This window comes from Corvus cornix, chromosome 8 (genome assembly GCF_000738735.6).
Source record: "Corvus cornix cornix isolate S_Up_H32 chromosome 8, ASM73873v5, whole genome shotgun sequence".
Classification (NCBI taxonomy): domain Eukaryota; kingdom Metazoa; phylum Chordata; class Aves; order Passeriformes; family Corvidae; genus Corvus; species Corvus cornix.
In genome coordinates this window covers 14,515,450-14,529,607 of record NC_046338.1, presented here as the reverse complement: position 1 = coordinate 14,529,607, position 14,158 = coordinate 14,515,450, and the positions used below count along the sequence as shown (strand labels likewise).

The window sequence follows — 14,158 nt, the reverse complement described above, 5'->3', positions numbered from 1 at the left end:
TTGACCATAGCACCTTCCCATGAGCTGCTGTGCTTTTGCCATTCCTTGTTATCACAGCAGTGAGCGAGTGCTGGGAGCAAGCTGTCAGCAGATGGTAGGTAGCAACTCTGGCAAGTTTGCAAATAAGGGACTTTCCCTGCTGCAGTCAGCTGGCTCAAGTATTAATCTCCTTGCTGCACTGCTCTTTACAAGTCAAGAAAGCTCATCAGGTCAAAACATGTATTCCATGCTGGCTGTCCAAAGCAGGAAAACCTTTTTCTCTGATGAAACACAGTTTTACTTGATAGGTGCACTCCAGGACATGCAAAAAACCCTCCATGTTTCTTACCATTAACTTCTCTGATTGCTCTGTTTGATGCACACACAGTGGTGAGAAAAAAGAGAACATTTCGTATATGAAACTCCACAGATCTCCCAGCAGCCTGAGGTGATACGCTGTGTTTCTCTGGCTCCCCCCTGCCCCCCCTCCCCCTTTTATTTTGGCTTTGTAATATACAGGATAACTATAATGAAATTATCTTACATGCACACATGTAAAGTTTTTTGAGTAATAAAATTATTTCGCTTACATAAAAGAGAACAATAGGTCTTTTCAGCTTGTGAATGTCGTTGCCAGATTTTGCCTACAGAAACTTAAAATTTAAGATGATAAAAACACATCTTTAAGGCATCCTTATGATTATCTTAAGTCAAGTACTTTGAGCACAGCACACTATATACAGTTCTTAAAACGGATCAGTCTTTCAATTTAAGGATGTTTCCACTTTTCTTTCTATATATTGCTTTTCCTGATACCACATTTAGAAGTCCTCTGTACTTTGCTCTCATGTGAAACTCAGCGTTTGGAAGCTGATGATTTGAAAAATCACTATTTCTAATGCTAGAAGTGGAACAAACGGGAATCCACTTTCTCAAAGTTCCTAAGAAGATCTCATTAACTGTGTTCCCCCAATCTGGCATTTTGTTGGCTGATAGTAGGTGATTGGAAATCATTCAAGATAATCTTAGTGTGTTGTAAGTTTTGCAGGATTTTTAATAAATAAACTTTGCATATGCAGCAGATTTTAAGGCCCTGTGCATAATGTGATTAATGATAGATGTACCTTGCAACATGGCCTGGACTGTGTTGGGTGGCCTGGCAGAGCCAGCCGTGCTAAGGGGCTGCAGGCATTACAAGCTCCTGTTCAATATTAACAGGGGCTGCTAAAGGACACAGCTCAAAAACCTTGTAGCTCTAGCTAGGTGGGGGATGAGATTCACAAACCTTACATTTAATCTAAATTTGGATTAATAGCCAAATTCTGTGAGAGCCTGAATGGTGGTGGAGACTTTGTGAAGGCACAAGGCCAAGGAGAAAGATGGACCACTGGTGGACATGGGTCAGAGCTCTGCTTCTTCTCTGTCCTCCCGGAGCAGAAATGGCAGGACCACAAATATGGTCCTGGCCTAAAGACATGGGACAAAATAGACAGAGAAATGCTTATTTAGTGATTTCATTTCCTTCACAGAGAATCTCCTGATGTTTTGAGCAAAAGTTTGAAGCTGTTTTTCTTTTGACCAAATATATTACACTGTTTGCTGGTGTTTACTTTCACTTCAAGCAAGGTTGAGTCCCACCAATCTGGTGGTTTTGTTTCCATGTTAGGAGAAGGTAATTGTGGTGATGGTCATGATACCAGCTATTTTTACTGTATGGGTAATGCTTTGGCTTCTTTATATCCAAAATACTTTGGTATTTTTAGCATATCTTCAGTGAGACTGACATCCTACCATAGCACTGGGATGTTGTAAGATTGCAGGCAGAGGTGGTAATGACAGCCCTGAAGTTCAATGACATGTTTTGAAACACTCATAGAGATGTTAACTTGCATTCTCTAAAAAGTCAATTATTAACTTAAAAAAAATACGTGTAAGATGCTAAAAAGGGCATGAATTTCTGTCTTATTTCTGCTTAAGCAAAGCACAGAAGGCAGAGCTGTGAACATTCCTGCTGCTTAAGTTAGCTGGTAACTATGAACAGAAGAATTTCCATCACATTGCTCATTTGAATCTAGGTTTACTTTATATGGCTTTTAAAATCCTTTCCTGTTTAATTTTAATTACAATTTAACAGGACAGGTATACCATGCCCCTGGAAGCAGTGGGCTCAGCACTTCACATAAAGGCAGGGTAACCATCCTGATGCTGTAGGTCACATTGCCAGAATCCAGGTGGCCCACGCCACTGGAGTCAGAGAAGAACTGATGGTGGCAGTGCCTTCTCAGAAGTGTGTTGCCTCCTGGTAAGAAGGCATCCATGGTTTTTTGGACATGGCCAAGCAACAGCAATGCAAGTGCACTGCACCAGGTGTAAGATCTCGACAGCAGTGCCTCTTAAAGCAGTTTTGGTTGAAGAAGGTGTCTGGCAAGGATGCTCTCTAGAAGGAGCCAGTGGTTTGAACCAAACACTTCACTGCTCTTGGAGTCTCTAAAATCTGCTTTTAAAAAGGGCAACTCCAACTGCAAATATTTCCAGTGACCAGGGAGCAGATGGTGGACCCATTTTGGTCATGAACACTTCAGCTTTGTCCAGCCTGTTGTCTATCAGCCTCCTCAGGTTTAGAATACAAATGTTTTATTCTCCCATTGGTTTGTCTTCCTAAGAAAAGCAGCTGTATTCTGGGCCTCCGGGGTGCCTTGGCTGGCTGGTTCAAAATAGGGTGGGGGGGTAACAAAGGTATGGATGACTGTAGTGGTGTCTGCATCTGAGAGAAATCAGTCATTTGGCAGGCTGGAGATAAGACACACAGCTATTAGCTGCCTGATAGAGTTTCATGGGACTCTTATTTCAGTCCATTTTGATGTCAGGAAGGCAGACGCTTTCAATAAAAAGAGTGCTCATAGATTTTATTGGGCATTCAAATGCTTCCAGTTCCCAGCTGTCATCAATTCCACTTTAGTCATATAGTTGTCACTTTATCCCTCTGTCTGCAACAGGTCTTGAGAGAAGAAAGATACTGATTTGTTAAGCTTTAATGAAAAGGAGACTCATTCATGTTTCCAGACAGTTTTAGTTTTACTCAAACAAAAGAATCCCACTGAAGGAAAATAAAGTACATCTTTCCACAGGTACTTACTAAATTAATAAGAAACTATTATTTCAGATACCTTTGAGGAGATCTTGTATGCTATGAGAGATGGAATTTTCTGAAGTCAGACTGGAGCAGTTCAAAACTAGTCCCCAAGCACGTACAGAAATGAAAGCCTGCGTGCTTAGGAAAGCACAACTTCTTCAACCTATCTGCTGAGGCAGAGCTTATCTCTGATGCTTATCTTGCTGTCAGCAAGGCTGGAAAGGTTATTTTTCAGTCTTTTATTAGGAAATACGTAGCTGCATAATTTCATTATTCATCTGTATCAGTGCCCAAACATTGCTACCTATGCATCAGCATCTTCACCATGGATATCCTTCTGATCAATGCATTTTTTTTACAACTGAAGTTGGACTTCTTGCCTGTTCAGTTATTTACAGTTCTCACACTATCAACTCAGCAAAAATTAAGTAATTGGTGAAATCTCAATCTGTTAATGAAAAAAACTTTTAAAAACCTTTCTCTTTGTACCGTCAGAAGAATACTGTTTTCTCTTTGTTGAAAGTTACACTGTTTAACTGGTCCTAAATATCTGCCAGTCTCCTAAGAAGTCTCTTCAAGTCAATGCAAGCTCTAGGCCCTTCCTCTTAAAGCTGCCTTTACTTTTTGTAGAAGGCCAAGTAAAAGGACTTATATTCAGCACTGTGTGCTTTGCAGCTCCTGAACAAAACAGGCTGAGCTGAAAACAAAAGCTCAGCTTTGACTCTTACTCCACTGGCTCAAGTTAGTTCCAGCCAGAGCCTTAATGTTACTTTATCTGCAGGGGCTTTTTTTGTGTGATCAATGCCAACTCTGTTGGGCAAGTACAGGATGCATAGGGATTTAAAAAAAATCCAGCTGCCAACAAGAAAAAGTGCTTTGTAACCACAGTTTGGAGTGGAAACAATTTTCTAAGATACAGATCAAACTGTGTTTATAGACTCAACTATTGGCAGCTTTTCACCAAGCTATTTCCTGTGTGCCTATTGCATAGAGGAATAATCTAAGTGCTTAAACTAACATTTAAAACCATACAGAACATGAAGGAAATACTGTGTGAAGCAGCATGGAAAACACAATGGTGTTGAATTTTCTTTTGTCTCCATAGCTAATACTCATGGGAGAAGGCAGTAAGTACTGCACACCAAATACCAGTACGCCAGTTCTTTGCAGGATTTGGTCCTTACTCTAGCCAGTACTTACTTTCTACTAATATTGTTTTAATTGCTGAAATATCCAAGTAACAAACATTTTCAAAAATGCCTCCTAAATTAGAGGAACTTGCTAAAAGTTACATACAGTTACTTTAAGTGCAGCAAGTTATTATTCCATAGTATAATAATTCAGACAATCAAAGGCACACATAAACAGAAGGAGTCTAGTTTCCTATGAGAACATGTGGAAAATGTGAAGGTCTGAAGGTAAGAGTCAAAGTAAATGTAAACTGGTTTGCTCAGTTTGAGATGGTTGCAACAATGTTTCTTGCAGAAAAAGCCCAGAATTCAGTAGCTAGCTGTTTTCAATCTTTTTGGTGTTTTTCAGTGGGACAGATTTCCTCTCCCAGACTTCACATGCATGCCCTTTGCTTCAGGCATGCATGTGCTGGTGGCACAGCTCACCTCCTGATAGCATCAGTAAGGTCACCGCAGTCAAGCTGTGGTGGCCATGCAGAATTTCAACGGGGATTTTTGTCACTGGTGTTCTGCTTGGCTGGACTTCATTCCTTCTATCCAAGCCATGTCTAAGCTAGGGAGCATGGCAGCTCCACTAGAAGAAAACTTTATGGTTAGGAGAGTAATTTAGGTTGGATGGAACCTCTGGAGTTTGTCTGGTCAGCCCCAACACAGAGCAGGGGCCACGGAGGTGACTTTGGCCAGGGCCAGACAAGTTTCCAGTGTCTCCAGGATAGAATTCCCACATGTTTTCTGGGCATCTAATTATGACATGCACAGCAACAAAAACCCCATCAAATTTGTTTATACTTTTCTTCTTCGACTGTATCCTTACAGATCAATTCTGGGAGGTATAGTAAAAGGCTTAGCTTTACATACTGATTCCAGCTGGAAATAATTTTTGTTGGGAATGAAGACCACCTAAACAGGTGAGATCGATTCAGGTGAGGTGGCACTGGGCTTTTCCATTACCTGGGCCTTTGGGTAATGAAGAAGAATGTAACTGTGAATGAATTTGCTGGAGGCAGATGCATTAACTGTGCACAGCAAGTGTGCTGTCAGAAAAGCATTGATAGTTTTGAGTTTATGCATTTCTTGCGTGCTAATTTGCCCGAGATGCAGTTCCAAACCCAGTCCATGGGTGCTGCAATGCAGCTGTCAGAGGGAGCAGGATCTGAGGCTGCAGGGACAGAGGCCAGACAGATGCCTTGGGAGTCAGAGCTCATCTGCACAGCAGTGAGTATTGGAACTGTCCAAACCACCACCATCTCTTCTGGGATTTTTCCCAACCAAAGGTATCCTGGAATGGTTTTATATCTTGCTCTGAAACCTGTACACAGATATTTCACAATATGTGTATTTAAAGGAATGCAAATGATTTCAAAAGACAGCATGGCAAAATAGCATTTCAAGTTGTTGCACTCACATATGATAACTATTGTGAGATTTATTTTAGGTTAAGAGAAATCACAACTACTCTGTAATGAGTTCTTTTTATATTGTAGAAATACAGGTATTACTGGGTACTACTGTTGATATCTCACATATAAAGATTCAAAATTTTAATCTAATTTTGTTCTTCAGGAAGATTTCGTTTCAGATGAGCAAATTGTTAGACTTTCCTCAAAATTTGGTAAGAGTGGAAATCTACGAACATGTATGATGTTCATACGTGGCACGTTGCTTTCTCTAGAACCAAATGAGCACTTCCTTTGGCCCAGGATTTGAGGCAGTGCTGGGCATGCAGAATGCATGGAATGCCTGGCTGCTCCTGGCTGCCTTCCACAGTGAGGTGACAGCCAACCTTTGGCCAACGGGCAGGAGATGGCAGTGGATCCTCTACTCTCACCACAAGACAGGTGTACTGCAGATTGTTTGTAAGCTATGCCGCATAAAAAGTTGCAAAATATAGTCCTGAAGCTATTTATAATGAAATTAAATGTAGGAGATGTAGACCTAGGTACAACTTAACCAACAAAACTGTCTCAGTACTTTATCTTGGTAAAAAATGCCGTCTCATCTCCCAAGATCGGTTTTGAAGGGCTGTGCACTTGCTAATGGAACAAATGCTGAGCAGCACGTACACCAAAACTAGATTTTTTGCGCACTTGAGCAACCTCAGCACATTATTTGCCCTGTCCTAATGCTGTTTGTCTTCTACCAGCGTGGCATTTGGGCTGGCATAGTAACAGCTGCTAACAACGAGGCCAACTCCATCCCTGCACGCCAGCCCCGCAGAACCTGTGGAGAACCTGCCGGGAAGCGAGAACTGCCACATGCACAGCCTGAGCCCAGGGGGCAGAAAAAAGTTTTCAGCCCACAGATTTGTTTCTTTGGGGGCGGGGGGAAGCAACATCAAGGGAAAAGAAGAATTTAAAATATGCTGCGACTCCTTTGGTCTTTGTCATGAAACGCTACGCACATGGCTGCCGAAGGAGATGATGACACTGGGGGCCGCCGTGGGGAACAGGGTACCGATGGGGAGTCCGTGCCCGCGCAGCGCCCGCGGCCGGCGGTACAGCACTCCCGGCCCCTCCGGCGGGCACGGCCCAGGCCCTGGCGCGGCCCCGGCGGCACAGCACTCCCGGCCCCTCCGGCGGGCCCGGCCCGGGCCCTGGCGCGGCCCCGGCGGCACAGCACTCCCGGCCCCTCCGGCGGGCCCGGCCCGGGCCCTGGCGCGGCCCCGGCGGCACAGCACTCCCGGCCCCTCCGGCGGGCACGGCCCGCCCCTCACCCCGCCGCGGCTCCCCGGGGGCGACCCCGCGCGCAGCGGGCGGGGCGGGGCGGGGCGGGGCGGAGCGGTTGCGCACGCGCGGCGCGGGCGCCCTCTCACCCCGCTCAGCTATGCCAAGTATGTGCGCGGCGGAGCCGGGGCCGGGCGCGCGCGGCGGCGGCGCCATGGGGCGGTCGGGGCCGGGGCTGCCGGCGGGGCCGCCGCGGCGCTCGGGGACTGCGCGCTCCCGCGGGCCGGGGGCAGCGCCCGCTGAGCGCGGCGCGGAGGCAGCGCCAGGCATGGCCGACCCGCTCCGCAGGACGCTCTCCAAACTGCGGGGCAGAAGGTCCCAGCGAGGGGCGGCGGCGGGCGCCGGGTACCGCCACGGCGGGCTCTGCGCCCCGCAGGGTAAGTGTGCGCCTGGCTCGGCCGCGAGGCTCCGGCTGCCCGGCCCCGGCTGCCCGCCCGCGGCCGCTCCTCCACCTGCCGGGCAGCGCCGGGCGGGGGCTCCCGCGGCGCCGGGATGCTCCGTGCCCGCTGCCCGGAGCGCCGCGCCGGGGCCGGGCGTGAGCTTGGGTCTCGAATCAGTCCTTAGCGGCGGCAGCGTGCCATCGGTGCCTGCGCTTCTTCTGGGAGCGGGAATTCCTCACGAAAGCGAGAGCTGCTGGGGCTTAGACCAGCGCTGTGTGCGCGTCCCTGCTCGTTCTCTTGTCCCACATCTGCTTGTCACTCCTCGGCTGCTGCTTGCCCGCTGGGGTTGGTTGGTTTGTTCGCTTTTTAAAGATGCACTCGAAATCTTACAGATCAATTTTCAGTTTTGCCGTTGTTCCGTTTGAATATATAGTACTTGTATTTTATACTTTTGTTAGGAAACTTAGTGAAAGAGAACGTGTTCAAATATCAGCCAGAAGAACTGAGAATTGTTTGATCCATGTATGGAGAGGCTGGATAAAGCTGTTCCCTGCTTCCATGCAATCTGCAAAGCAAGGCATGGTATCGTGGTGAAGTATTTTCTGTGCCAACGGAGTTGGCAGAGTGTCAGTTTTGACCTCAGTTGAGTTGAAACATTGAAACTTTGATTTCTGAGCATACACGTGTTGTTACTATCATGGCTTAATTTGAAATATGGATTTATTTAATTTTTTGTTAATAGAGTGAAAGGGGAAGAGAATACCTGACTTTTTTTTTTTTTCTTCTTCTTGAACACCATATTGAAGCCTTTTGAGGAGGAACTGTTGTCATGTTTGGTATTTGTGTGAAGACATGGTCTTAACTATTTTAAATACAATATTAAAGATATATCTGAAAATGCTAATAGTAGGCAGCATTCTTCTGAATGAAACATTGCTCTAGAACAAAAAGTATGTTCCTGTCCTGTATGTCTCTCAAAGCTTTGTATTTATTTAAAATTGACTCATTCCTGTAACAGCTAACAACATTGAAAACTTTGTGATATTGAACCACTGGTTGTGCAGATACTTGCATGTGAAGCAGTTTGTTACTAAAATAGACATGGGCATAAGGGCTTTCAGGAGCAGGGCCAAGTTCGAATAAAGGGGAAGGACTGCTTGCAAATACTGCTAGCAATTGCAGAAACTGCAGTTGGGGGATGTATGTGTAAGTGTACCATCTGGACGAGTTTCAGTGAGCATTTCCCATCGATGACCTCTGGCAGCATGTTGGCTGATCAGAGACGGGGTCGTCCTGAGTCCTGTGGAAGGTGGCGTTCCCTGCAAGCAGCTTTGGTGGAGGAGGCTGGAGGCTTGTGGTTATCAATGTTTCTGTGCTAAGCGTTTGCAGATGGCTCCTTATCAAGACACCCAGGTGGACGTTGAAAACAAAGTTTTCTGCTGCTGGGACTGAAGGGCAGCCTGAGCTGACACCAGATGTGTCACTGGGTGTATGTTTAGGTACACTGTACTTCTTAGGAGCCTGCTGTTTTGGGAATTGTAGGCTGTCTTAACCAGTGCAGAAGGACCCATTTTTCTACAGCAAAGCAGGAAGTAGTAGATGTTTTTGTTTGTGGAAATACAGCTCTCAGATGCTCCATCTATTTATGTCACCGGAACAGGGACCATCCTTGGACTGAAGCAAGGGCTTTGGGATAGTTGTCACTGGCAGGAGGATGCCTGCCCGAGAAGTCCCTGATCCAAATGGACTTCTTGGAAACATAGGCTTAGCCCTATGCCTTTTGCTGATTAGTTTCCTATCCTTTTGGTTAGTTCTTACTTGGAATTGTAGTGTGACAGTGTGTAACAAGGAACCATTACAATGGCATGCTTGCAGTTTCAGGCTGGGGGTGGGGGAAGGACTATGATTGCTGCCAAATCACTGAAACTTTGACAGAGATCTGCATTCACATTTTCCTCAGATTCTGTTACCTGACCAGCATGGGCCACAGTGTAGCAAAGCATTTCAGTGGAAGTTTGCAAAGGCTTTAGAAGGACTATGGTTAATTTTGTTAATTCTTTGAAGCAAGTTAATTCTTCAAATCACAAACAGTGATAATACTGCAGTTTAGTTGAACAAGCAAACTGTACTCTTTCAAAAAATCACCAAATGATGAATCTTTCATCAAATAAAATGGTGGTGTTTCAGATCTTACCAAGGATCTCTTCTATCATTGAAGTACAAACCTAAAGAGGGTCAAAGGGAAGGTGTTCAAATGAGTCTTTTTCATGTCTCCCTTTCTACAGCGGACTTGGCTGGATTTACAGAGCTGTTCCTTGAGTCCTCCAGAGAGGTGTCCATATTTTAACATCCATTATTGGTGTGTAAATAATTCTTTGCTGAGAATAATGTTCAGGCAGTAACAAATAGCTGCTTCCATCTGGAATTTCAAATTGCAGAGGGCTTCATGTGAAAATAGGTTGTCTGTTTTATGTGAACCCAGTTATCCCCATTCAGGCTTAATGACTGAGCAAGGCCTGTTTGTGTTGTCCTCCTGTGCAGAGCAGCATGAAGCTTGTCTGACCTGCTCCCTGTTTTTAATTTGGATGTATTTGCAGCTTTCCTTCCAGTCCTAGTGCAGTGGTTGCAGCTCCCTGGCTGGGATGTGCTGCAGCCAGCGGGGGTATGGCGCTGCTGCCGAGTGGAGCTTGGGTGTGCTCTGACAGGGGGCTCAAGTGTGAGTGGTGCTTTCCATGGACAATTAAATGTCTGTTGCTTCAATGAAACTGTGTCAAATTTTGGGAACAGTCAGTGCAATTTGTTTACTTGTTGCATGAAATTTTTGTTGTTTAAAAACTTTTCTACATTTCTTCTTTCTCCTTCCTTATTTTCATGATTGGTGTGTTTTGTTTTATTCCCCCCAAATCAGGGGTTGCCTCTGTCTTAATTGTAGGATAAAGCTGGTTAGGACAGCCCTTTCTGGAGTTTTTTGTGCAAGACATATCCTTGCCTTTATTTAAACAGAAACCTAGAAATGAATATATGTGGGGGTTTTGTAGCCATTTAAGCAGTACATTACCTACCAAAAGTAGGGACTGTTTCTTCATTGGCATAACTAAACTGGAGAAGTATTGTGTAGTAACTTTTCAAACTGATTGCACCTGAACTTGGCAGAAAAGAGCAGCCATTTCTGTGTAAGTATGCATGACCTTTCAGCAGAGCTGTCTCACTGCCATTTATCTAAATTACGTGGTGTTAAAAATACAGCCAAACAAACCTGACTCTTTATTAGTTATGTGCACATTCTGTTTTGACAGGCTGAAATCTAATTTTGTGATCATATCAACTTATCTTTTGTCCTTTTGGATGATGCAAGTGTTATACGACAGCAAATGTGTTCATCTGTCAAAAGCAAAAGGATATTCTAAACGTCTGTCTTTCCCTCTCTTTTTGCCTTCCTTTCTGGGAACAGATTTCATAGAAAATGTTTACATAGAAACTTCGAGAAGCAGGAAGGAACCCAAGTGCCCCCAGGCCAGCGAGGAGCCCGAGCACAGGCCGCAGGTGAACAGCATAACCGTTTCCAAGAAACGCAGCTGGCTGCAGCAGAGCACCCACCGACGACCTCCTCCTCCTCTGGAAGAAGAAAATGCCTGTAACGAAGTGCACGGGGCTGTTATCCTGGTACCCAGATCTCCCATGCCGCTGCCTGAGCCCGCAGTGCCGTGGGCTCCCTCCACATCGGCAGTGGGGCGGGAGCGGCCGGCGCGGAGCTGTGCCCTGCCGAGCGCCGCCGCGCTGAGGAGCGCTGCCTTGGACTGCGGTGAGGATGGCGACGCGGATGATGAAGGAGAAATATGGTACAACCCCATCCCTGAAGATGATGAACCCGACTTGCCCAGGGTCTGCCCTTCTGCTGTGAATAGCCTTGTTGCTGTGGGCTCCCCATCAGTTCGGTACAAAGCCCACCCTGGGGGTGACTCTGGGATGGCCACGAGTCCCCATGAGAGTCCCACACGCTCCATGGAGAGCACGGGGAGCAGCTGGACGGCGCAGCCCGGTGAAGGGAGCCAGGCGGATGCCACGCAGCCCAGGGAGCACACGCAGCAGCAGCGACAGAAGTTTGCCTTCAAGGCTCCGGGTGTGCCGGCAGCAGAGGACAATCCTGCCTTTAAGTGCCCTTCCACAGGTAAGAGAGTTGAGGAACATAAGTGTTTGGACCTCTGTTGGCTTTTAGAGGATTAGTAAACCTTTGTTACGTCTCTCTTTTCCTCCACCTCTTATGTTATCAAGCAAATTTTCAGTGGAAATGCATGTCAGGTGCATTTAAAATGACTCAGATTGTGAGACTGATGCTTACTAAGTGCAGAGCTGCAGAGTCGTTTCTCAGTCTGTTTGTTCATGACATGTCCAGGTGTGGTTGGCCTCTGTTCTCTTTGGCCCCCACCTCCCTGAAGACAAAGGTTTTACAAAATGAGCTTGCTGAAGCCTGATAATGTGAGGACACACTGGGTTTCCTTTGTCAGCTGGTGTCTAGCCCTGGCCTTGGATTCCTGCCTCAAAGCTACTTAATGTCTGCAGAAGCTTCTTTAACTTGCTGTCTGGGACTTTTTAATAAAGACTTTTTGGTAGACCATATGAATGCTATTCATCACATCGCTTTCTGTAATTACTGTCTTGTTGACTGTCTCAGGCTAATCTAATAGATTGGAGAAGAGTGGTTTTCACTTTCAGAAGCCAGCCTCTTTGTTCCTTGTTATCTTTGGCTGAGTGTTTGATAGTCTCGTTTCCATAATTCCATTAGTGTGTGAATTCAGCATCGTATTAAGGATTTTTTCCCAGTCTGTTAAAAAACCCCAGACAAATATAAAACCACACCAAACAAAAGTAAGTAGAAAAACCCCTCCCAACCCTTTCCAAAAAGGTATTATTTTAATTACTTATGTGCCTTATATTATCTTGATCTTAACTCTAGTGTCCTGTTCAAAGTTAGAAACAGCGTAAAGTTCAGGAGACCGGGAATTCCAGGTTCCTTTCTTTGGAGAAAGGTTAAACTTTCTTTATGCTGACATTTAAGAGCCTGTGTTTCTGCCTGGCTCATCAGAAACTCCATGAAACATTGGTGTGGGAGCCCAGGTGTGCATTGCCTCCCAGAGGGGCTTCCTTTTGGGTTGTCCCCATCCAGCCTCACCATCCTGGCAGCCTCTGGCCCCATGTCCCTGTGTGCCGGGAGCTGCTGTGCCTGGATTCCTGGTGTGGAGATTACTTCTGGGAACAGGGTTTGTTTTCAAAGGCACCAGAGCAACTGCTGTAAACAGCAGAAGAAAAAACACTTGGTCTTCTGGGGGCTCACATTTTGTTCTTTCCGTGGAAATGCTCCAGATACAAGCATATTTGTAGTTGAAAAGTGTGTTAAAAGTTCTTGGGCATTTATTACAAATAGCTCACTTTATAGCTGCTTTAAATACTTAGACCACTTTCATTTGCTTGCAAGACAGATGAGATATTATGTTTTTTGGTAGATTATTGTCGTTGTTGCGACTCTAGATGTTTTGTAGCGGTCAGTAAGTGGTTATTTAGGAAGGCCATGTGTGTCCTGCAAACTGTTTGACCCCCATTTAGTTGATTAGTTAATCTCTCACACAGGGGTGACTATTTCTTTGTTTAAAGAAATAAATCCCTTTCTGTAAGAAGAAAAATGTCAAACTTGTTTTCATGCTGAAGATGCATTCATTTCTGCAAGCAAAGTTGTCCATTTCAAGTGGGAGAGAAGTTACGAATTTCACCTGATCTGTTTGTTATGCATTGAGTTAATTAAGGTAGTTCAAATGCAGCTCTCCTTCTACATGTGTTGGGTGGTGATCACATTGAATAGATTAATTGATGATGAAGTGGATCCCTGCTGCTCAGTAATTGGCTTAATTATGGAGAAGTGGCTTAGTTGTTCTTTTTAATCCAGTTAAAGTATCTACAGTTATTTTCAGTCAAATTTAAAATGACAGCTCATCCATATAAAAGTATTGCGTGAAGGGCAACATGGCCAATTTAACTTTATTTGTATTAGGACCTTGTTTGAATTACACAACTGGTATGAAATGTATGTCTCTGTTCATAGAGAGCTGGTTACATTAAGCAGTAACTCCCATCAAATAAGCGAATACAGCTTTGGAGAAAAGTCTGCTTACCTTTCTTATTGATACGATTTATATATGTCAATATTGGTTAGCCTTAGAGCCTAAAAGTTAGGTTTTGGGAAGCATAGACAGAAAAAAGTGGGGCAGTACAAAATCCAACAAAATATATATATTTGCTCATTTAGTCATTTGCTGTTTTCTTCTTTGGACAATGGAAACAATTTTACCTTTGAAACTTTAATTTCCAACTTTGGATTTCCAACTTTGTAGAGAGAAAATAGTAACGGTGCTTTTTTTTTGTTACGTTTTTTGAGACTCTTTATTAGACAGAAGATTTTTTTAACAAAAGAATAAATGATAGAATTCTGTTACTGTGAGTTTTTTCAAACAGAGCAGCAAAACTGTTACCAGTACAATGGATCATAGTTGTAGAGGTGTTAATTTGTCTCATAGTCTTAATTTATACTGCTAGCTCCTGGTATTAATCTGGTTATTTTCTACAGTAAATGCCATTTATGTTAATGGGATTTGTCAGGTAATTCCTTAGTGAATAATTCTAGCCTTGTTGGCTTTAAAAAAAACCTAATTAGAAATAAGATGCCCTTATAGCAGAGCTTGGGAAAATAATTCATGTATTTTA

General features: G+C 44.6%; 1 protein-coding gene across 1 annotated transcript in view; it reads left to right on the top strand.

Annotated features, from left to right (window-relative positions):
• The first annotated feature begins 7,223 nt into the window (after positions 1 to 7,223).
• Positions 7,224 to 14,158, top strand: part of SYDE2 (synapse defective Rho GTPase homolog 2) — a 28,010-nt gene continuing 21,075 nt past the window's right edge. Inside the window, exons 1-2 of the mRNA XM_039556492.1 lie at positions 7,224 to 7,402; positions 10,857 to 11,573. Of these exons, the coding sequence (XP_039412426.1) occupies positions 7,294 to 7,402; positions 10,857 to 11,573 (826 nt within the window). The 5' untranslated portion in view covers positions 7,224 to 7,293. The remainder of the gene's footprint in view (positions 7,403 to 10,856; positions 11,574 to 14,158) is intronic.